Here is a 24,660-nt window from a genome sequence, read left to right on the forward strand (position 1 = left end):
TTGAAAATAAGCATAAGTTGACATAATTAGTTGGTTTAAGTTTGGTTTTCTTCAGGTTAATGCATTTTTGTATGGGTTGTCCTAAACTTTGACTGTGTGTATTTTCAAGTCTAATGTTATATCTCATAAAAACTAAATTCGTAAAAAGTCACCAAAAAGGAACTTCAAACTGTTAAAATCATTGTCAAAAGCAGAGCCAATGCTGGCACGCAGAGCCGTATAATACAGCTCTGCTCGCAACACAGACATGCGTTTATCCGGTACGTAAGTGTTATGTCACTTCGGTTTATACCATACATGCTTTTATCACCCTTTACATGGAACCATGGAACCATGGAACCGGAAGTCAATGCGCATCTTCAGCGATCATCCAATGGGAGCCTACAGATCGTGGCGCGTCCGCCTTTGTGACGAAATCACTTACAAACCAGATAATATGTACATGTGGCTCACGCGCAAAATAGCCCCCTCTGTTCGTCGGTTAGAACCTTCTGTCACCACAATTCCCTGTCAAAAGTTTACTTGTTACATAATGCCCAAAGAGTCGTACGACGAACTCTACGAAATTCAATCGCATTTAACAGAACTCAGTAACTTCAAACAAAAATACGATATTTGTTTCCTAGTTACAGTATTCAACAGGGATCAGTCATCAGCAGAAAGTGTCCCATTAGAGAGTGAAAGAGTCCGTTTTTGTCAAAGAAAACCATTGTCACGTCACCGCTCGTTGCTGTCCGGCCTTTGATATAAAAATGAGCGTGGACCATAGAAAAGTCAAGTGTGTTTATCCTACTGTACTTTCAGCGTGGACACCTTTCTTCTTCGAGAGATTTACGAAATCAATGCGGCTTTGCCTGACAATTGCCGTACTTCTTTGGGCTCTGGTCTTCAAGACTGTGAGGTAAGAGAACTGTAACAAACAGTGGCGTAATTTTGTGCCGGGAAAAGGGAGGGGGATTGCCGAGAAGGGATAACTTGCTCGGCCATGGAAATTTGGAAAGCGGGGGCACTGACACCAAATGACAGTAGGACTAAGGAGCGAGTTATTTTTATTTCGATCTTTTATTTCGATCGGGAACTGGGAACTGGAAAGAGTTCCATCTAGGGGCAACTATTATGTTAATTACAACTGTACGTCTGTTTCCAAAGATAGTCTTATCTCACGCTGTGTGTCCTTTTGGAACAACCGTAATACAGATCTGACAAGTCTCTCAACGCTTAATACATTTAATAGGAAACTCAAAACCTACGTACCTTATTAGCTTGTATAATAAAAATCAGATCATGTAATCATGCCAACCTACTTCCATTCTTTGAAGGTCTTATCTCAACAGCTAGCACGTCTACCTTTAAATGTTTTCTATCCTGCCAGTGTATCATATTGTGTTGTCTCATGTCTCCTGTCTTACATGTATGTTTCCAGTCTGAACCACTGTTTGTGTAAATAGGGAAAGCCAAAAAGCATAGTGCTTCTTTTTTTCCCTACGTGTTGGTAATAATTTAGACTATGTACAATTATGCGGACGCCGCTCTACACCTTGTGCACAAACCCTATGAGACTGGTCTGAACATTCGGTGTTTTCTTAGTACTTTAGGCCTAAACAACTTGGTATTTTCCCTCCTAAATTGAACTTTTCTGGACATGTTTTTGCTTTCTGGGGGCTATACATAATCACATGGCGTCTGTTCGTGGAACTCTTTCTGGGAACAGTGATTCAGTACTCCTCACACCCCCCTCCCCAATTTACGCCCATGGTAACCAGAATTGTAATTTATAAAGTTGCAGCTGATGCACATAAGAGCAAGAAATGAAGCCTTGGGGACGGAATTGTGTCAAGAGTACATTCCAGTATATTAGTACATGTAGAATTCTGCACATGAGTTCATTAACATTTTGTGATTCCACAGATTTAATATAGGAGAGGTGCCATAATCGGGACTTATGCCTATCACAGAGATAGGGCCTATTTCTAAAACTATGAATACGGAACTTGTGGCATCCAACTCTGTATTTCATTCTCAAATGCCTCCATATACATTGTGCCATGTCGGCCTAGTTTGCATAGAGGTGGGCGGCTACATAGTTTGACTACTATCCGGGGTGATTTGGGAAGGGCGAAAAAATTAACCCTCATGAAATCAAAAGAAAGCTGAACTTATGGCAATATTTCTTGAATTTCCAGTAAAGCATGCAAGGCCAACCTGTTTCTGAGAGGCACCAGGCAGTGCCTATTTGCACTATTTTCTATGGGCGCACTTTTAGTAGTGCAACCATACAACTTGGACTTTGTGCAGTTAGCATCATGCCTTGTACAAGGCCTTACATATGTGTAACTTATATCTCATTTTCTCATTTTTAGTTGCCCATTGTCCTCCACGTTTTTGTTGTCGTTGTTGTTTTTTTATTCTATGACAGAATAAAATCAAACATCAATCTAAACTTTGCTGATGTTTGCCAAGTCTATCAAGTCTTAATTAACTAACACTAGTCTTAATAGGGCCTATAAGGTAATTCCATACCTAAACTTTGGTCCAAAAGATATGGTATTTAAGAATCTGTGTATCCCAACGATCATAACTAAGCAGAAATCAAGTAGTAGGCTTGAACTTGAATTTCGCAGCTTTGTTCGTTTGTCCTACAGCTCCCAGACCCTTGGTACCATCTCAGGTCCCTCCCAGGGTAGTCTCTCCATCTCTACCCTGCCTGAAGACTGTCCGTCAACAGTTGACGTGTTTGATATCGTCTTTATCAGCGCAGTCCCAATTGCCATTGGTTTCGGACTGCTCCTGCTCTTCGCCTTTCTGCAAGATGTAAGACAAGCACGCAAGGTACAAACTGTGTAACCGAAACCAACAATTGACTTAGGTTCCTTTGTTTGGCTCTGTGCTCTACCTCCATGACTCAAATTTCTTTCATCAACTGTTTGTCTTTTTCTTCATTGCAGAGCAAGCGTTCCCGCCCACCAACTCCTCATAACATCCAAGGGGATAGGGCCAGAAAGGAACGCTCCTACGTCATACATGTAGATTATGCTTACCGTTCACATTGGAGTTCATTCCTACGTTGGTGTGCATTCCACAAGTCACCTTGTGCAAACAAAAGCACACGTCTGATGAGACTCCAAGGAACATTTGGCTTCAGCAAGTGGTAAATAAATTGAAATGAATCTGCATGTCTCCACTCAGTTGTATTGCAATACTTCTTAAGTGATAAAAATGTCCATGTGCCAAAAAAAGTAATTGACTTTGATTCTTGTTTTTCTTTGAAACTTTTCCGACAGGCTGTCTTTTGATCTGGTTTTCAGAAAAACTTCAGAGCAGAAGACTGTGACAACCCCTCGCTCCATCGGTAAGCTCGTAGCCGTGGAGATGAAGTACCCATCAGCGAGCAGTGAATTCAACTCCGGGATGCTACCATCTTCCAACATCGGAGCTTGCCGGCGAGGAACCACTTGCAGGGCATGTAAAATGTAAGTTGGCTTCATTTTGAGTTCCTGTAGAGTGATGAAGCGCCAATGACACTAAAGTGAAATCAAAAGAATTAGTTTATGCAAAGAGTGAAAATAGTAGTGTGACAGTCAGGCCATTAGTCATACACTAATTGTACAATTTAAGAGGTCCATTGATCTCAAATATTGCAAGGTTGTTGGAAATTTAAGTATGGTTTATTTAAAACAAAATCTAAATTAAGGCATCAATCAAAGTATATTTTATTAAAGTCCATGACTGTGGCAAGCAGATGATAATTTCTGCTATTAATGTTTGTTGCGGCTAAGTGTAAAAAAGTGACATGCCAGAGCCTCTGAATTTTGTGATTCAAGGCGAGTCGTTTTAGGGAAGTAAGTTTGGTCGAGCCAAATCAGTAGATCAAGACAATGTAGTAATGTTGGGTCACAGTGCCTATCTGAGTCGATTCAAATCAGTGTGAATCATAGGTATTTGGAAATCATCCGATAGAGGAGTTGGGATTTCAAAGGAAAGCAAAAAGGCATAGTTTGGGGTAGATTATATGCTGATATTACAAGTGAAGTATTATTTTCTTGCTGGCCTTCCTATCACAAAGACTTCAAAATCAAATTGTAACATTTTAACCGTTTCTGACTATATAGTGAAATGTCTTGGTTTTTTCAAAGCATTCAGACTGAAGTTGAGTCATTGACTCAAGTCATTACAACTCTGATGACATTCAAATTTCGATAATGTTTTTCTGCACTTTGCCGTGTTTATTCCAGTGAAATCAAGAAAATCCATGCCCTGGATACCAAGACCCAGGATCTTTACACTTCTGGCCTTGTTGCTAGCAGCAGTGGTATGTCATCATCAGACTCAAGAGTCACTGCCATCATTCCCTTGGTGCTGTCTACTGCACCGCCGGTATGCACATTCAACGACATCACCTACTACTTCAAGAATGGCTCTCTGTGGATCTCTGCCACCATACCCTCTCATAAGGGCAATTTCACCGAATCGCGTCACATCACCTGCTTGTTTGCCTGTGTTAGTTATTCCATGGTCGCTGTGCAGGTCATGTCACAGTTGTCCTTTTATCAGTCCACAGAGGACTCCATCATAGTAAACTTGACAGATGTCACCATCACTACCGCCATGTTAAATAGAGCTATCGTAGCTGGCGTAGTGGTGTTCGCACTGCTTGGAATTGTGGAGAAAATCTTCCGAGGCGCACCTACCATCTGGTCAATGCATTTGCCTTCCCTGTTTCCTAGATCCCGGAACACAGGGCAACATATAGATAGTTTGGAACGTACTCCTGTCCACTCTGCACCTGGGGACTTCCACATTGGTAGTTTTGAGAGTGTGGAGAAAGGCCTTCCTCGTCTTTCCATCGGTGCTCCAGCTCTGCAGCAGAAGGAATGCGGGCCAAGTGAAAATACTGACCAACAAGTCCAGGCTTGTTCATCATGCTTTAATACGAGCGGCAAGCAAAGCGACGCTGCCAGCGACACTTACCAAACAACAAACATAGCTGACAACATCAAGTACAACCAAAATAATGCACTTTATGTAGGTTTGACCAGATATTTTCAGTGGACTATGATCAATGGCCACGGCATCTACAAGCAAAAAATTGAAAATATGTCAACGATCAAGACGTGTACCAAATTAAATGCTGACACAAGCAATGACTACTCTGTCAATGATATCGTGCAAGTTGAGAAACACTCATTTGATGAAAATTGGAGTGCGAAGATTGACACCAAGGCTCTTCCATCCTCCAGTAGTCATTTAGCAAGCACCACTTCTGATGACATCTGTGGAGACAACCAGTCCATCTGTTCTACTGACCTGCTGGAATGCAATAACGAGTTGACTTCTCACAAGTATCCTTTATGCCATCAGACCACCGGGGGCATATACTACAACCCAGGATTTGGCTGTTTGGGGGAAAAGACATCAGCCGGGTACAACCTCTGTAATCGAGGGATGCTCTCTCTACCAGGATATGCCTATTCCAGTTCAGGTCTGGATTCAGCAGGTAACTGTAGTCATTCTCTGAGTAGTTCCTCACCCCGGGCAGACCTCTCCAGATCTTCATCCTGTGATTCTTGTGAATCAGCATCGATCAGTGCTTCATCCATCGTCTCAAGCCAGCTACCGGATAGGAGGGCTCCTCACAGCACGCAAGGAGTAATCAGGCTCGAAGAACCTGGCAATGACAATATTGACAAAATGGATAGATATCAGACTGCCCCTTCATTGCCACCCTCCAGGGAGACGTCACAGCACCAACCTGACTTCATCTCAAGCGCATCATCTACTTCTGGTCTACTGTACAAAGAGAACAAAACAACTTGCGAGCAGGAGACTGATGGTCAATGTCAAGGCAGCAAACATCTGGATGACAAGAGGAAGCAAGAAGACACCAACGCTCAAGCAACATTTCTAAAGTACTCTGATGCCCTTCTTGAGCCTGAAATCAAAACAGCTCAAGTGCTTCGCACTAAGAACTACATCAGTAGGTTCAGCGCAATGGGGAAAGGCAGGGTTGTCATCTTGCCTCTTCGAGAGACAAAGAGCTGGGATGAACTCCTGTCAAAAGATAAGTTTACAGCCACTCAACCAACTGAAGACAACTTGCCTACTGATGAGACAAAATCAGAAGCTGAGGTGGGCCCAATCATACAGACTCCACAGAGTGCAACTTTTGGTTTTGACTACATCATCAAATTGCCCGTGCAGTTTGAAATGCCAACTGTTGCCATACAAAACAGTAACAGCTACAAGCCGTTTTTCTTTAACTTCAGAAAGTGCCTGAAAGGTTTGCGCTCCAGCCCCAAGGCTGGTGTTGGTGATGATTACAAGCTTGAGGTGACAGAGGATGATGTTGCTTTAAAGACCTCAGATGTGAACAGCTGTTTTTCTTATGGTAGAGATATCAAGGGGGCAAGTGATTCAATCCAGATGGAGGAGAATGCCAAGGGTGACACCAATGCAAAGGGCTGTTCCCTCAAAAGTATTGTCACGGCCTTGCCAAATGCCTCCAAAGGTGAGAGCATCGATTCAGAGATGACTGATGACCAACTCAAAGGACCCATCTTCCAGTCATCGGGCCGCTTGATCAAATACCAACGTGATGCCGTCAGTGTTGCATCCTTGGGAAGTTGGAGCAGCACCACATCTCACAATGCCGCTAACAGGCACCCCGCTCCTGGCCTGGATGTAAATACTGTAAACGAGAACAACAACAGCAATGAGACAGCATTCGTCATTATGGACCCTTCGTCATCAACCATGCCCCAGAGTACATCCTCTGCTGAGTATGTGTCCCCTTCAAGCTACTTGTACAAGACATCATCTAGTTCCTCCTCAATCATTCCAAAATCATCCAGCTCTGAGGAGTTCTCCCACAGCAGCGAAGAGACCTGCAGCACAATAGGCATCAGTGGCAAAAGAGATATTTCCGCTGGCAAACAAACCCGCTACAAGAGAAAAAAATCACTAGCAGAAGATCATTTACCAGGGACCGAGACACTTACAGCTGGTGTAGCACCTGTGGTGAAAGCACTACCACCAGCTGCAGTGGGAATGAAAACACAGCGGCTCGAAAGGAAAATGTTCGCTGGAAGCGTTACAAAGTCAACAAAGCCACTTACGGTGTCGAACCAGCCTTTACTCCAGCTCCAGCAAGAGTTCACTGCCGTGTCTCTCGACCAGTCGTGTTCCTTGCTCTTCACATCCTACTGATTGCATCCTGTGTACTTGCCCTACTGTGGTCCTTGTCATCCTGCCACGGTCTCTGTTGGAATGCTTTCTGGGAATGGGTCGCAACTTCCATCATTGCCATTCTCATCCACGGTGTCATCTTGGACACATTTAAAGCTGCTACCATGACTATTATCAAGTTGTTCTTCTTTCATAACGTCGATCAAAGGCCTTATTCAGTCACTCAATGAGCTGATTCGTCGTGTTCCTTGCTCTTTACATCCTTCTGCTTGCATCCTGTGTGCTTGCCCTACTGTGGTCCTTGTCATCCTGCCACGGTCTGTTGGAATGCTTTCTGGGAATGGGGTGCAACTTCCATCATTGCCATTCTCATCCAGGTTGTCATCTTGGACACACCTAAACCTGCTACCGTGACTTTTGTCACGTGGTTCTTCTTTCATGAAGTCAAACCAAGGCCTTATCCAGTCATTCAGTGGACTTACTACACATTACGATGAGATCATGATCAGATTATTCGATAAATGCATAATCTCTGATTTCAAAAAAAGTCTCTATATAACTTTAGTTTTGACCATACACTTCACCAAATCAGATTACCTGCTTTGCTCGCACATCCCGCAAAACAATCAAATGGATATATGTGCAATGTGTAACTTCTGTACTTTGTCTTTGTCTGTTCTGTTGGTGTTTAGTAGTAATGATATGCTACTGTATGATTAACGTCGTGGGGACTTTTCTTAATCTATGAAACAAATGCACTGTTGATAAAATTCCTCATCTGTTTGTGGGGTTGCGGTTTTATGTTCCACATCATGACAATGCAATTCCTTTCATTTGTCAATGCAAAAACATTCATGAATTTGGTTTTGAAATGTGGAAAATCGTGACATTGTTATTACTACTTCAAGCCGTTGTCATCATTCAACCTTACACCGAATTCCTCACAAGAAATTTGGTGAAAGATGAGAAAATTCCCATTTTCAGCAGTTTCCATTTGGAATTTCAATTGAGGTATTTATATCATGAAAATGTAATGGCATGTTTTCAGAGGCAGACTTTCATGATGAATTGTAGAATTGCGTGTTGCTTGTGAACACATTATAATTATGTTTGGCTTCCGACAATACCACTTTCGTTAAACATTTCATTCAGTTTTCGTGATGTCATACACGATGTCATGGTAATTAGACGGAAGTAATCAGGAATTTAAGTTTAGCAAGGAACTCATGTTTAAAACTGGTCTGAGCGACAAATGATCAATTAAGGAATAATGCAGTCACTGGTTAATACCTTTAACTGCTATCCATAATCACTTTGTTTCATTTATTTCAGTATGTGTAGCATCATGCCGATATTATGTCAGCAAGTGTTAAGCTCATTTTTTTATTTTTCCATTCCTGATTCAGCATTGGGTTTTGACTTTTAAGCTTTAAATCATTGCATTTAAATCATAAGAGTGGTTATTTACATGTATTTGACATATGTCGAGAAGGAAATCGTGAAAACAGTTTAAAAATCTATTTGGATCACTTTACGGGGCACTGTTTGAAACTTTCATGAGCTAGTATGGGAAGCATAATTAGTAAAGAGTAGAATATAGGGTAACCTTGGCTACTTAGAAATTAATTTGTAGACAATCCATTTGATACCATAGACGTGCCTTCATATTTCATTACATTTTGAGAAAAAAATCTGTTTGGGCTTACAAAGTTACTGCAGTTCTGTTTCCTTGAAAATGTGCTGGGAAAAAGGGGGAATAAACGTTTATCAAGCTGAAAATGTCTGAGTGTGATTGATTTTAATGTACGTTAAGCTTTTGAGACATTTCTGCGTAAATTTGGCATGATATTCTACACATGTTATAACGCTGAAAATCTTACCCAAGACGCAGCACAGGTTCTCTCTGTTTTAAGCGTGTTTCAAAGAAATTATTAAGAGCCTATAATGCGACGATTTTTTTCTTACAAAAATAGTCTGTGCAACTTGCTGTTCCCTCTTAAATGTTTAAAAACCATTTTGCAGATTTTTACAGTTAATTGTTCCTGATTTTTCTGACAAACAAGGGCTCCGAAGCATTATGATTCCTGAAAGACGTGGTTTTCAAATCATTATTATGAATTAGCGATTCATAATAACAAATTGGCTATTACAAATTCGTAAGAATGAATTAGTACTTCGTTATTACGAATTAATTGACCACCGGTTTCAGTGGCACGATTGGGCTTTCGTAGTTTACTGATCAATGTTTGTGTATCGAAACTAACGAAAACACCAAAGAAAAGAGATGGGGAAAACAGTAAAAATGTCCGTAATTATCGGAATAGTTTTCCACCGGGTTTGGGGGAAATGGGGGAAGCGGCCGTATTTCACTTATGTATTTGTGCACCATAACAAATTTTTTCCAAGCTGAAGATGGCAGGATTTCCTGCACTGCCGATCTTTAATGTCTAAATTAACAGAGTTTCCACCCGTTGGACAGGTTTTAAACTTTCATTTTAAAGCCACATGTTAGAAACAAAAGTCCAAATTTGTTGAAAATTCAGCAAAAGGTGAACAGTTAAAAGAAAAGAAAAAGAGATCAAACAAATAAGTAGGCCAGCTGAGGAAAGGAAAGCAGGCGGGGACTCTTAGTTCATTTCCTTGTGTTCGGCCTTTACCCATCTAGTCGCAAACTATGTGAGAAAAAATACCAGCACCCCGATGTACGAATTTTACCATCGCGAAAAGGTTGAGGGAAATGCCAGCGGCACATTTTCGAATTTTTTTAAGTGAACTGCGTGATTGAATTTTTGCAAGAAATGCGCCAAAAAAGTTTATTTTGGTTTTGTTTTTGTTAATTTGTGGATGTTTCCGCTCCTGTATATACGCTGTATTTGCAATGTCTTCTAAATCAGGCCCTTTAAAGCAACGCTCACAGCGACCACTGAAAAGGGGGCATAGTTCTAAATGGGTGGACCATTCCAAGAGTGATAAAACTGGTTTTTCCTCTGCGTCAAAATGCCATTCGAATTCCTTTGTATTCAGTCTGCATATAGCTTGCCACTAATTATGTTTGTTCAGCGTCGTGCGCCCTCATTAATGAGAGCGACTGTGGTTGTCTTTTATTGACCTATACGCCCTGTCAAATGACAGACTAGTGACTCAACTGTCATTAATAGATAGTTGGCCCCTGATTTACAGGAATCTAGGGTCTCTGTTTTTGTATTATTCGTCGACGCCGGGGGGGCCCGGGGCATGGGCATGCTCTCCCGTGCCCCACCCCCTACTTACGCTACTGCTGACGCACGAAATTAGAAACAAATTTACTGATTTTTTTTTGTAATTGTTGGATTGAAGCCGCACCGGCAAGCTCCTGACACTTGAAAGGGATGCAAGTACAGCCTCGGTTTTATTTCGAAATATTAATGTTATAAAAGGAGCCATTGGCCGAATTTCATGTACTCTCTTTGCCACACTACTACTAAAGTATGCAGCTGTTGGCAGTGGGTCGCATATAAATCTAGGGGCGGAAGGGCACAATTCTGTATTGTCCGTCGTGTATGTTCATTTTGTCTTTTCTGCAAGTTTGTCTCATGGTGGCATATTGGTGTGGAGCTGGGTTGATCAGTACCGAACCTGGGGCCTATTTAGTTTTCAAATCCGCAACAATGACGCAACCACAAATCTCCGACGTGCGTAAATCCGTACTTCATTCCCAAATCAATACTTCCAACAAAAGAATAGCCACCAGCTTAGACTGGTCAAAATCTTCGATCCATACAGATTAAAACAGTGCCTATACCACAATTGTTTAGCCGACAATAAGGTAGGGGATTCTCAACAATGGGGCGGTCTTAATCTTGCCCACGAAGAAGAAAAGAGGTTACAATGAGAGTGTTCTTTTCTTACAGTTAACTGTTAGGCCCGTTATTGATCGTCAATCACCAAAAATCTGAGCTGAACCGGTAACGAGTTTGAAAATCGTACATCACACCCGTTAACTGAAGTCCCCGCGGAAGTCTCTACTTGTCAGACTTTCTAACTTTGCCAGTTTCTGGCAGAGTAAGTTCACCGGAAAGATTAGTACTGCTCAGTGAACTTGGTCTACAAAGGGCTGACACCGTAACTTTTTAATTCAAAGAATCCATTTTTTAAACGCAATTCAAGTGTCACTTTTTGACAGGCATGGTATAGACTTTCCCATATATTGATGAAATGAAAATAACCTTTTTAATTAAAATTCACTAATGTCTGACTTTTCTACGTTTTATTGGCATCCCAAATCATTTGCAAAAATAACAGATAAGCTGCAAAGGTCAACCGGAAATTCCCGGCTAATTGACTGTGGCTTTAGAACCATGTCCCCGCCTATAGAGGGATCCCAATACGACGCTTTTAGCGTTGATCTGCGCACTTAGGCGTTTGAAAACGAGGCTGTATGTGTCAGTTTCAATTCTTTCACAAGGTTTCTTGTTCTCGTCTGTATCAAATAACAGCTTTTTTTTTGTTTAAAAAAAAAGGTAGCAGAAACGAATACAAAGATGATTAAAAATACTGCATTCAAAAGCAAATGAAGTTTTGTTCGCAGGGTATTCCAATCTACTGCTCAAAAGATGTGCATAAAAAGTTGTTAATTTGCGCTGCCTTTAATGAGCCCAGTATACCAACCCCATTTAACAATGGTTGAAGGCCGCTCCGTGGCGCCTGTTCAAGCAGGATGTTTTCAAAACTCGGCTTCGTTCCGGTAGATGCGTTTCTTACATTAAAACCGCTTTTAGACCTATACAGCTCAAACGAAATCATGAAAATCTAAATTTCAGTAAATTGTGCATAGTTTCATATTTTCTAGCAAATTGTGAACTTTTTTTTTCTTGTAAAACTGCAAAACTGTTATTAAGTAAGAGAACCACTGTGGAATCATAGTCGAGATTTGGAAAAACAGTGCAAGCCAGACTAGTATAGTGTACATGTACGTTAGCGTAGTTTTACGTTAGTATATGGCGCGCCGGCGCGGCGTGACACTTTCATTATGCGTTGGTGCATCGTGCCGGTGCCTAGAGCAAGCGGCCAACAGATCTGGCCACGATCCGCGAGTGGTTGTGTTGAGATTATAGCAGCAGTTCTAGTACTGGGACTAATGTGAGTGACGAATTTTCTCGTGTTTAGTCTGTAGATCAGACGACTTGAAACTGACGATGGACAGTGCACTTTCGTCTGGCTAAAGTAACAGGCCCAGTAAAAAGTATCGCACTGCATGCTAGCTGTGCACACATTGACGAAGTTTGTTGCATGGAATGTACCGCATTTTGCACGGCGAGACTGTTTCTTTGATTGTCTCAGACGACTTCGTGGCATAATGTCAATGTCATGCATGTAGGCGCCACCGTGTATGAAGAGGTGATCAACATCAGGTAAAGACCAAGATTCACTGATTCATGTCCATAAGTCAGTCCATAAAATTTATTTCACTGTTGTCAAGTTGTGATTGTGATGAGTCAATGGTGGAAGTTCGAAGAGTTCCGTTCTAAGCAACACATTGTCATTGGACTTGGGCGTACGCATCAAGTCTGACGTCCGGCCAACGTTCGTGGGAGCGGACGTTCATGGGAGTGGGGCGGACGTCGGACCCCATAAAGTTCTGGGGCTACAAAGTCACGGTCTATGGGCCACAACAGAAAAAAATAGAGGCCCCTAGGCCTATTTTCAAAGAAAACTCCCCAACTTAGTGTTTCTTCATCGGGTTTGCACTTTTTTGTAATTCTTTAGTCATTAATTCAGATAGAACCGCCATGCATGGTTTAAATGGTGGCTAGATCTGTAGATAACTCTTTTCCAAGTCCCTACAACATTTAAGGCTTCATTTTGACCATGTTCATGCCCATCAGTTGTAAAGAATTCCTTAATGTAAGCATGGAGGAAGGAATGATGTACAGTGTCTGGACACCACTTGACACCCTCAGTGCACAAACCCTATAAGACTGGTCAGAAAAATTCAAACTGTTTGTTAGTGAATACCTCCACACATGTATTTCAGAGCTAAAATTGACTTTTTAACAAACTCCTTGCTAAATAGCTGATAGGTCATTGCAGGGAAAAAGCAACGGCATCTTTCATATCAGTTTATGGAATTCTTTCTGTTTTCCCCAACCCTTTTTCCACACTGCCCTACATGCAGTAGAGGTGCACTTCACAACTCAGGGACTGTCCCTGCATTCGGACAAGTCCCTTTATTTGGGGACAAAACCAGTCCCCTGAAAGAGAGGATGTGTCTCCTTGAAAGGGGACATTTTTTCCCAAGTGGGCTCCCTCATTTTCCATTCATATTTAGTTGTTTTTATGAACTTTGTGCCATGTCACTTGATTACCTATATCCGGAATAAATGATTTTCAGAAAAATTGTTTCAGTGCAGTCTTTTCCCCACCTTTTAATAGCAAATGGTAAATTTGCTTTTCCTTACTTGTAAAGGACTTGTTTACTATTTTCTTCTACATGTATTTTAAGAAATTGACATCAGATTCAGAACACCTTTGCTATGACCATGCCAATCAACAATGCGGATTTAGGAGCCTTGTTAGAAAGCCTCAAACTCCATTCCCTGTCCTTTTAAAATTCGCCTCTAAACCTAGTGACCCCACAATAACAGTGTGAGACACCCCTCTGATATGTCATAATGATCATAAATGGGGCCAACAGTGCAGAAATTGAATGCATTCCATGCATGCACATACAGGAGGTGACTGGAATAAAACCTTAGGGAACAAGCTCGCTATTGTACCCAGACCTCAAGACCCCTGTTTGGTGCTGCATGTTTGCAGACTTGGCACATGTGTACCTGACATATGAGGAAGTTTGTTGCCCCCTCCCTCTCCCCCCCCCAAAAAAAAGAAATTGAGACTGTAAAATACTGTGTGCTGAAATTTTCAAGACTGAAAGGAGCGAAAATTTTGCACTTGGCAGTTGAAATGACTGTGTGAAGAAGTTTTGTGTACAATTCAGTAGGCTAAGAAGAATTAATAGACCATAACCTTGGGTCTGTTTCCTGGGTAAACGCAAGCATTAATGGGGGGGCTGTTTTATGTAATGGAGATGGGTGTATAAAGTGTGTTTCAAGCCTGATTTTCAGGTATTGTACATGTATGTACGGTACAGTAGCCCTGGGGAACAAGTTTAAAATGTCGGGTAAATGTGTTGGTGGTGTGAGACTCAGAATTTGTGGTGAGTCAAAATGAAATTCTTTGGTTTCTGCATTTGAAGTTTCGGCATGGGATTTAAAACAGCAGAATCTACTTTCTAGCATAAACAAAATTAATGAAATGTGCCTCTCAGACAGTGTTCTTATGCCTACAGTTACTTTGACATTGACTGCCTTCATATTGTACAGTAGGGTGGATATATTGCAGTACTGTTGGTCCTCCATGAACATGTACATTGTACACATGTTCATGTACATGTAGCTTGAGAAACGCAATCCTTATACTCATCATGAATTTCCAAATGTCTGAAGTATCAGGATTGGAGTTACTCAAGCTACCGGCATAAGATAAAAGTACCATAAAGTTGCATCAAAATCGTTACTCCTTGGCGTGCTCGAAAAGGATAAATTCACTGTCTCCATATAACGGTCTTTCACTTGTTCAAATGTCTGTTTTCCCTCATTTCATTTGTTACCCTACATTTGAGGTGAGCACTGAGCTGTCACCTCATGGCACATCATGAAATCGATTTGTAAAGTGGATAGCACTCGGACACATGGACAACACTTAAATTTTGCCAGTCGGAAGTGGATATTCCAGTTGAATTGACTCTGTCTTTTGGACATGTGATAATTACATGTATTTGAAGGTGTAATTAATACAAATGTGTGCTGCAGGTAAGATGTACCAGTAAGGAAAGAGGCTGCATACTTGACATGTACCAGTAAGGAAAGAGGCTGCATACTTGACATGTTCATGTAAATAATGTACCGGTATTCACACAGTACATGTATGTGCCCAAGCTCTATACATGTATGTAAGAAGTGGCGTGGCTTTGATAACTGACCCATCATTGGTAAAATAAAAAATACTAGAATGGGTTCATTGTTGAACCCATTGCTGAATCCAATAAGATTAGCCCCAGTGGCTTATTACACATGTACATATGCGCCTACAATTTTTAAATTCAGACAAAGACAACTATGCAAGATTACTTCAGCTCAGATGCTCCGTGCACAGCTCTGTATATTGTGCATCTATAGTATACTGTATCTATCCTACTCTACATTTGGGTGCCTACTGGTAACATTGTACATTTCTGATGTCACCATCTTGAAATTTACTTTCACACTGTACATTGTGGATTTGATAATGGTAAAGCCTTCTTGAAGGCTGTACACAATCCAGGTCTGACCGCTTGATCCTGAGTGCCGTCGATCAACCTCATTTATTATGTTGCCCTCTGCAGAAATCACCAAGGTACTGCGTAACAATGTCCATTCACACTGTAAAGCCAGGACCCCCCATACTGCAGCATAAGAGTCTTTGTAAATTGTATTGTCGTCGGACAAGCGCACAGTTACCCTCACAATTTTTCAGTCCCCTTCCATAGATGTGCCACGTCCTGAGTGAAAGAAGGTGAAAGAAGTGTTGATTAAAAATCATGTGTACAATCAAGCAGTTTAGAAGTTCCACAGTGCATGTACATGTAGTTTGCCTGAGACTTTTTGGGCAAGTTGCAGATTGATGTGCCAGTGGTACTCATTTGTACATGTATGTATGTGTGATACAATATATGCGTTGGAAAGTTTTCTCATATTTGAGTAGATGCACAGGTTGCTGAAAAAGTGACTTTGAAGTAAAACTTAAAAGATGTATACCCTATGTACTGGTACATGTACATGTACATTGTGTTCTTGTATACTACTGACAAGTAGAGACGAAGAGTCGTCTTCAAGTTTTCTTGGGGCAAACAGCCCAGAATGTGTACATGTACATGTATAAATTTATGCATCACAGTTGACATGAGTACCAGTACAGTACCCATGCAACAAAGAGGAAAGATACTGTCGCCTGTACACTTGTGGTTTGTATGGCTTTTTCCTGTATTTTTGGTCAATAATGAGTGATTAAACCCTATAGGGCCTGTTCCCAGTTTTGACCTTTCCCCCAACTTCTAATCAGCTCAGTCTTATCGTTGTCAGGACAACACTGCTAGATCCATAACCTACATGTACAGTGTAACCTTTAAGATGCTGCCGATATCCACTGCCTTCTTGTGCGTTTATGCACTGTACCATACATCCCTCTTCCCTGAAGCCAAATTCCATATTCATTAGAAGCCCATTTGTTCATACATGAATTCTTATCTTCTTGCATTGCCAGTTTGTGAATCAATAGTACATGTATGCATCTTATTGCCCTTGACAGTTGAATGAAATTCAGGGCAAAATTTAAAGCCAGCCTGATGAGGTGCCTTCACTGTTGGTGCTAGCTCTGCCTTGGTTTTGTGTCAAGGAGACATGATGAGCAAAACCAGCTGCTACAGTACATTGTATGTTATACATTACATGTACCTATATATGGTACATGTAGTGTTGTACATGTACATGCACACTGCCAGTAGATTGGAATTTACATCCATGTTGTGCACACACCCGGTACATGTGGAAGTGAAACCAGCATTTGTAGCTGGACTTGCTTTCAAAGACATGTGTATGTCCCATTTCCAAAACAAAGGGCTACTCCTTTTTCACAAATTATTTTGATTTTCAAAAAGTGTGATGTATGTAAGATGCAAATGTGTTCTCCATTTAAAAATGAAATAGTGATATTGGGAGAAATTTAGCTGTAAAAAGTTCTATGGATTTTTATTCCCCAAAATATTCAGTCTCGGCTGAATTTTTACAAAGTGTTTAATATATAACATGTGCATAAATGTGCATGTACCGATATGTATGTATGTGTACAAACCTCATGTGCATACTGGTAGTTTACATGTACATTTGATGCAAACTGGGGTATACAGTTCACTAATTATCAAATGTGGGCAGAGAGCATCAGGACGTGTTTCGACAAGCGATAAATAAAGCAGCTGGTACTCGTTCCTAGCTCTCATATCAACACACTCACTGCGCTCCTGCCCTGCAAAAAAATACAAGTAACTCAGGCAGAAAGATTGCTCACGTGTTAATAACACATCTGGTTTAGAGTGTAATAATTTGCTGCCGGGTCGAAATTATTGAGGTGCTCGGTCTTGGCTTCGTTCATCAAAATCAATACTTTGATGAGAAATTCAGGTGTTCTGTTTATACGTTTTGTTTCAAGATATGAAGGAGATGATGGCAGGATGTGGTTTATTACACTCACGAACAGCCCCACACAAATAGGGGGCCTACATGTACAAATGTATGCACTTTAAAGGTTTCTTCTTTTTGCCTTACACTTTGTTTTCATTGTGGATTACAGGATGACAAAATCCATGGGGGACTTATTTGTCCCTGCCCATTCATACCTGGACATGCATGTATAAAGTACCAGTAATAGGATTTAAAATGCAAAATAAGAACATGCCTCTCTCTTTTTACAAACTTATTCAGTATCATGTAATACACTACACAGTGGAGGACGTCAGGTGGGGGTCCAGGAATGTTGTCAGTATATCTGCGAGTTACTAAAATTGTAGGATACAGGTTTCTGCACTGTGTGCAAGATAAATTAGTATTCCTGCATATACCGGGTATGTGGCACATGCATTGGGCATACATGTACATGTACCTGGTAATCCATCCCTCCTGAAGAAAAATTAAGTTCAGGTAGAGTGCTTTTGGGTTTGTGTCAGTGCAGGCATCCGATGTTAATCAATATTTTGACTGAGATTTCATCTGAGATGCCAACTTTCATGTACATGTATAATCTGCCACCAGAGTTGACCCTTGTGTCAAGTTGGTGTTACTGTTTACATGTGGACATTGATGGAGAAGATTATGTTTCATGTTTGCTTTGGTTTGTTTGTCAGAAAGAGGATAAAACAGAAAAGATATAACAAGATAAAAGCTTGTCCTGTCTGTCTGATTTCAAACTATTTTAGAATTCAATAAGTTTTCAAAATTTGTCCAATATTACTCATACATGTACACTGTACATTTGTAGGCCCCCAACGTGTATGTGTACCGCTATGTACAGGTATGGTAGGCCTGTATTTGTTCTGACCGGTACTTTTGTACAGTACATTTACATGTACATGTAGGCCTATGTACTTGTACATGTCGGCCTATGTACATGTACAGTACATGTACATGTACCTCTATACAGCACATTAGTTATTTGAGAAATAAGGGTTTCAAGCATCTTTCATGTACCGGTAGTCTGGCTGATTTTAATCCTTAAAAAGTTAAAATCAATTTGATTCGAAATCAAATTTCAGATTCCTAACCTGTTCAGAACATTCAGACATTTCACAAGACCCCCAGTGAACTACATGTGCATGTATTTAATCTGTTGTGTACAGTTATAATATAAAGTACCTACCACTGTACCATTGATTATGTCAAGTGGGATTTGCTTGCTAGGATGCTCGCTTTTTCTTGAACCTACTCAAGTTTAGAGGAAATAATTCTCGTCTATGCCCAAAGGATATATATGAATGCCCTTTCAGTTTCACCTCCTTCTTGACCCCAGACAATCACCAAGAATTAATTTACCCCAGGAAGGGAAAAGAAAGGAAATTCTAAAGAACTCCTGTCTATTGACTACTGTGTTCTTAAGTTAAAGTCCAATCTCCCCACATTTTGAAAAGTTCAGTCTCGGTATTGTGTGAGCAAGGTTATATTTGCAAAGTATGAAACCGCAGTCCACTACTTGACATATGTAAGTTAATGGTTGTTTGTTTGATTTTTAACTTGTTTCCCATTTTTGTCCAGAGATAAAGGCCAAGTACTGTTTTTCCTTGCTGTGAGGGGATTCTTTCATGATGATGTCACAAGGACTGCACAATGATTCCTTGATTTCACACCTCATGGTTTGAATGCTTGTCCTCATTCATTGGGTCGAATGTCAGGTTTGGAGTTTGTGCTCCCTGCAAGTTTTTTCCTGCCGAAGAAAAACAAAGGCAGATTTGAAGCAATTTGAAATAATTACTGTGTACACATGTAGGCCTACACAGTAGCTATTTGAACCTCATGATTAACCCTAACACTCCTCAGTCCTCCAACAGGTGAAGGATTGAGGAGGGTTAGGGTTAACCCTAGCAGTACCGGGCATTGTTTGGCTTAGAGTACTCACTACTACAAAATACTACGTAACACTCTGAGTCTGAAGGACCTAGCGCTACAAATTACTATTTCTGGCTACGTTTATTCCATTGTTACTCGTACAGAGAACATTCGGGACTGTTAGGATTAGAACAGGTCTGTACTGTCCTGCCTTAACTACCGGTACTTGTACAAGAAACCTAGCCAAATCAATCCCCCCCAAAAAAAAGAAAATTAAAAATATATATACATGTATATCCCTTTCCTCCCCCCAAAAAACACAAAGCACAAAGTGACAAAACAAACTTATTGAACAAGTAAAAACTTACCAAAACAAGACTAAAACAAAGAATTCACTGGTATATTACTTTTACAACAGTCACACTTTTGAAATATATCTGAATACAGGTGTATAGTTTTCCCTAGTACTAGTCAAGACAAATACGGAGTAGGCCTACATTACTCGTAATTGCAGAATCCGTTCATTTGGCAGTTTTAGTAGAATGGCCAAGTTGGCATTTTAATGTAGAAGTTTAGGATAACAACTACATACTAGTACATGCACAAGGGGAAAATCTTAATGTTTCTGTTGTTGCTTCCAATGACATGTATTTTGTATTCATAAGTTGTCAAATCGTTAAAATGCTGTACTACCTGTACTGTCATTTTACGACATGAATTTTTTTCAAAATGGAAAGTTGCTACCCAGACCTCATTGGCTTTCAACTTGCACTCGTACATGTATGTTGGGATGTCTGTGTTTCAATTCTTCGTTACCAGTAGGTTTTACCATCAACCAAACATGTTTTTCTGTTGTCTTCTACTAGTACCATGTTCCCTGACCCTCTTGTGTACTAACTGCCACATTGATTTGGAGTCTTTCTGTACTGGTACATAATAGGCCTACCAGTTTCTTTAGAACCTAATTTTTTAGAACCCATAGAAAAAAAATGAAAAGACCGAACAGCAGTTGCCAGGAGCTCAAAATGTCAGAGTCCTGACTGAAGGTGTCAGAATTTTGAGATGCATTGTTCAGGAACCTTTATGCCTGAAGGTTTTTAGAGCCGTGTATTGTACATGTACATGATTACGTATACATGGGTACACGTGATAAACACAATAACAGTCTGGAAAGGCCAAACAACCAATAGGCCTATGACTCCTGAAGTTTGTAACTAAAAACTTTACAAAATCTGTAAACTTTCTAAACCACTATAAAACTTTATAAATTGGCTAGTGGCATTTGACGCTTGTGTACAAACGCCTGCATGTACTAATAAAGCTGAGTATCTGGGCAACTCAACACCATTGAACTTTGAAGGTCAAGTTATGGTAGCATTTCAATTTGACCTTGGGCCCTACATACATGTACTGTACATTTACCTATTAACATCAGGAATGATCACTGTGTGGGAGACTTGATAGTTTTCTAGGTAAACAGTCTCCTGGGCAAGATGTACATGTACTGTACATGTACTTGGGGTATGTACCGGTACCCCTGTACATGTTATTCCACAATGTGAATGGGATAGGCAGTCAGGTTGGTGTAATGTACATGTACATGCACACGTAGGACACAACGTAGGACACAGTTATTCCACAATGTGAATGGGATAGGCAGTCAGGGTGGTGTAATGTACATGCACATGTAGGACACAAATCTGTACACGATGTACTGTACATGAGTGTACATGTACAAGTGTTTGTACGTGATCTCTATGACCGAAGTTCAAAGCCTACCTAGACAACTTCATGAATTTTTTTCTGTTTGTATAAATTGTACATGTTCTAGTACCACTACCACTGTGTCGTTCTAGTAACAGTTTTCTGTGTTGTCAGTTTTTTCACCACAGTTATAACATTCAAGCTTCTTCTTATTGTCGTCTTTTGCAATGCCATAGGTTTGTGGTAAACTTACATGTACATGTACATACATTTTCAAACAAGTTGTTTGCCTTTGTTTTTTATGTACCCATCCCAAGGTCTGTTCAACTTTATGCTTCAAATTATAGCACTTTTTGTCCACCATCTTTGAGATTCAGGCCATGGTGATTTGGGGCTTATTGGAAGCATGTACCGGTACAGCTCATTCAAAAACATTACAATACTAACACAGTACTACAGTTTTCGTCAGGCAGTACACATGCGTGATGTACCCGTATAGGGCAGTGAGTGGTGTCCCGCATGCAGACAAACCCTTGTGTATCAAACAAAACTCCCATGAATGACAAACTTCTGTGTACCTTTTTACTTCCACAGGTGATTATTCTTTTGTACAGCTTGAACATCTTGATGTCTTTGCATTATCATTTTGTCAATGTTTGCTATCCACAAATTGTTTGTACTCTTCTGTCCCCATGAATGAAAAGACATTTTGTAGGCAGAAGATAAGTCGCTGAACATTTGAAGCAAAACTTTACAAAAGTTGAGGACCACATGAGTCAGGCACTCCAAACTACTGCCAAGACACAGAAGTCAAAGATATATTTGTTAAGTCAAAGTTATTGTTGAATCTGGCTTTGGTCGACCTACACCTATGTTTTGCCAATGTTGTTAAACATCGGCCTGATCTGATGTCTGGTCCAGCCATTGAGTGAACCCTGTAGTTTCAAGTAGGAGCACTGTAGGTGTCAGTGGACTTTTCTCTGGCTGAGTCAATAATGTGTGCGGAATGGCCAGGGCAAGCAAAACAGCAACTTGGCCCCACACCCTGGGCTTTGCTTTCTGTGAGCATGGAGAATCACCTCTCACTATTGGTTTCGTAGAGTTTTACAAGTTGCATAGAAATTGTACCGTATTTGTACACTGAATTTTGTGCTCACAGTATTTGCCCAGGATTTCTCTGCTTATGCCATAAAAACAGTGATCACAAGGGCAAACTGGTTGGTACCAGCATAGAGCTCTATGGTACCAGTAGAGCCAAAAATGAGGGCTCAGTTTGTTTTTCTTTGCACCCCAAGCCACTGATGAGGTAATGCCCACCAACCATGAGTCATCCCCTTCATGTTATTCACCCTTGGCCCCTTTGTAGCCTGTCCTACTCCATTGTGTAGCCATCCAAGTAATCCTGTGCCTGCACAAGTTTGTGAATTATATTGACTCTGAACAGATTTAGTAGCATCATAGAGTACCTGTGTACTTTTAAAGGAACCTTTTTCCCACATTTGATTCAGTTTAACCCTAAATTAAACCATGCTGGATTCAAGTCATGAAGAAGTTATGACAGCACTGGTATATGTACTTTATCTCGTGCACGTATGTGGACCTGTACTTGCTGTATGTTGCTGATATCAGGAAAAAAGCAATACCTGCTGTGGGGTTCTACAGAGTTCCCCTTTTTTCTGATGCACTAGATGTACATGTACAGAAGGAGTATGTCCTTGGTTTGTATTTCAGCTTTGTGCTCACTCAGAGGTGGGTTAATTTACAAGCTTACATGTACCTTGTCAAAACAGTAAATCATTCAAAGCTTTGTATTCTCAATTTTGGAAAGTACACGTACGCATGTCAACTGTATGTTATACACCAGTGTTCATTTCAAGCATGGTTATAGGGTAGCGCTTCTTTCCTATACCGGTAGCTTATGATGAATTCAATTGCTGTATCTGCCCCCTTAATGTGCCTTGCCTCTACAACTGGTTCTTTCACAGGCCCTTAACGTGATTCTTGGTTGTTTAAGGGGGAGGCATTGTTGTGGGTGGTCATTTTATTGGCATACCACTCCTGACTGGCCACTTCCTTGGGATTTCTATGAGGCATCACTGGCCATCAGTGACTGATCACAGAGCTATGCAAATCAAACCCCTTCCCCCCATTAGATGAGAGATTGGGGTGAGTGGACAAGTGGGTGATGTGGTGGTTTGATAAGTACTGGTACATGTGCCCTCATTGTCAAATAGTCAACAATGACAAACAGTTTGAGTCATGAATGAGAGCAGTTGTTGATCATTCCTGAGTGTGGAGCAATGGGCAGGGATGTTCTAAAGTGACGATGGAAAGGTACAGGTAGTTGCTACTTTTGCAGTGGAGATACATACCGGTATGTACATGTATCGGTACGTAAGAACTTACAGTTTTTAGATTGCTTATAAAGTTCACCTGCTTGAAACCGGGATAGACTCTGGTGCAACAATGTGGGCTAGTTAAAAAAAAGTCATTCTTTGGAGGTGGCACTGTACTGTGGTACATGGTGCGTGAGTGATGAGACCAGAGAGGCTATCCCCTCATGGGATGAGGTACATCATGTTCATAGTATGTGTGTACAGTTGTTAACATGTAAATGTTGATTGGATCATATTATGGGGCTCCTCGCTCTGTGTCTTGACACGATCTTTGTGTGGACCGGATTATTGTGATCTAGGAAATTATTCTACAGGTACCAGTACTGGTATATATATTTACATGTACATTGTATATATACGGCATTGCCGCTGAATGTTCACAAACTGTGGCAATAAGCCACTTCCCAGTTAAATTTGAATAAAATCTGGTACATTGTGTTATCTGATTGCATAGAAACGTAACAATTTGAATTCCCCAGACTAAAGACACTGTTGCTATACCTCGTGACTCGGGGCACGCTTTTGCATAACGACCACCATCTCTGGAATGGACTGGTTCCTTTGTGCTGTTCATATCCATTGAGAACAGTGTATTGTTGCAAGGCGTCTCTTATGTAACTAAGCAAAAGTTTGCCCCGAATCACGAGGTATTGCAACAGTGGTTTTAATATGGAGAAGTCAAGTTGTTATGTTCACGGTAATTTAAAGAACTCGGTGTACCAGATTTTATTCAAATTTAACTCGCAAATGGCTTATTGTTTGCCTCAGTGTTGGGCACAGGGTAGTGATGTTCAAATGTTAGCCCAGTCTTGTTCTTTTATAAATGCTTAGGGGGCTTTTTTGTACTTACTGTTGTAACTTGTACAGTAGTCTTTACATGTCCATGGGCACATTTAATTTTCAGAACCACATACTCAAGTGAACATCAGAGATTTTATTGTGAGTTTTCGGTCATCACCCCCCCCCCAAAAAAAATCAGCATGATCGGGCTTATTAATGCAAAAATTTAAAAAAAGTTTCAGTTGGGAGTCTGAGCAGTGCGTGAAATATGACCATATCTTTTGTTCCCTGGGTATTTCACTATCCAGTGTAGCCATCTGTTTCTGCTTACAGACCCCTCACTGAGAACATAATAGAAAAGCCCTTATAGTGAGATGTAACAACTGTTATCAGCACACACAAAACATGGGGGGAACACTGGGTTTTTCCAT

At 40.7% G+C, this 24,660-nt stretch overlaps 2 protein-coding genes across 9 annotated transcripts in view; both read left to right on the forward strand.

Moving 5' to 3' along the window:
- Positions 1-769: 769 nt before the first annotated feature.
- On the forward strand, positions 770-8,961 carry LOC147796923 (uncharacterized). 2 transcript variants are annotated; one of them, XM_087145248.1, is made up of 5 exons: positions 770-901; positions 2,643-2,829; positions 2,946-3,148; positions 3,282-3,470; positions 4,233-8,961. In XM_087145248.1, the coding sequence occupies exons 1-5, from the start codon at positions 843-845 to the stop codon at positions 7,201-7,203; spliced, it is 3,609 nt and encodes a 1,202-aa protein (XP_087001374.1). In that variant the 5' UTR covers positions 770-842; the 3' UTR covers positions 7,204-8,961. The 2 variants fall into 2 exon arrangements, with proteins under 2 accessions (XP_087001374.1, XP_087001373.1); XM_087145247.1 differs by lacking the exons at positions 770-901; positions 2,643-2,829 and having other exon boundaries at positions 3,070-3,148; positions 3,306-3,470.
- A 3,193-nt stretch (positions 8,962-12,154) lies between these two features.
- Positions 12,155-24,660, forward strand: part of LOC110981275 (uncharacterized) — a 37,350-nt gene continuing 24,844 nt past the window's right edge. The window contains exon 1 of one of the 7 annotated variants that reach the window (XM_022238718.2): positions 12,155-12,300. The gene's annotated coding sequence lies outside the window, so the exon portion shown is untranslated. Of the gene's footprint in view, positions 12,573-22,622; positions 22,803-23,200; positions 23,444-24,660 lie in introns of those variants that run through there. The other 6 variants (XM_022238711.2, XM_022238709.2, XM_022238725.2 and 3 more) reach the window with 6 other exon arrangements.

This window comes from Acanthaster planci, linkage group LG13 (assembly GCF_054643075.1).
Source record: "Acanthaster planci isolate LZ-2023a linkage group LG13, COTS_SCS, whole genome shotgun sequence".
NCBI lineage: Eukaryota > Metazoa > Echinodermata > Asteroidea > Valvatida > Acanthasteridae > Acanthaster > Acanthaster planci.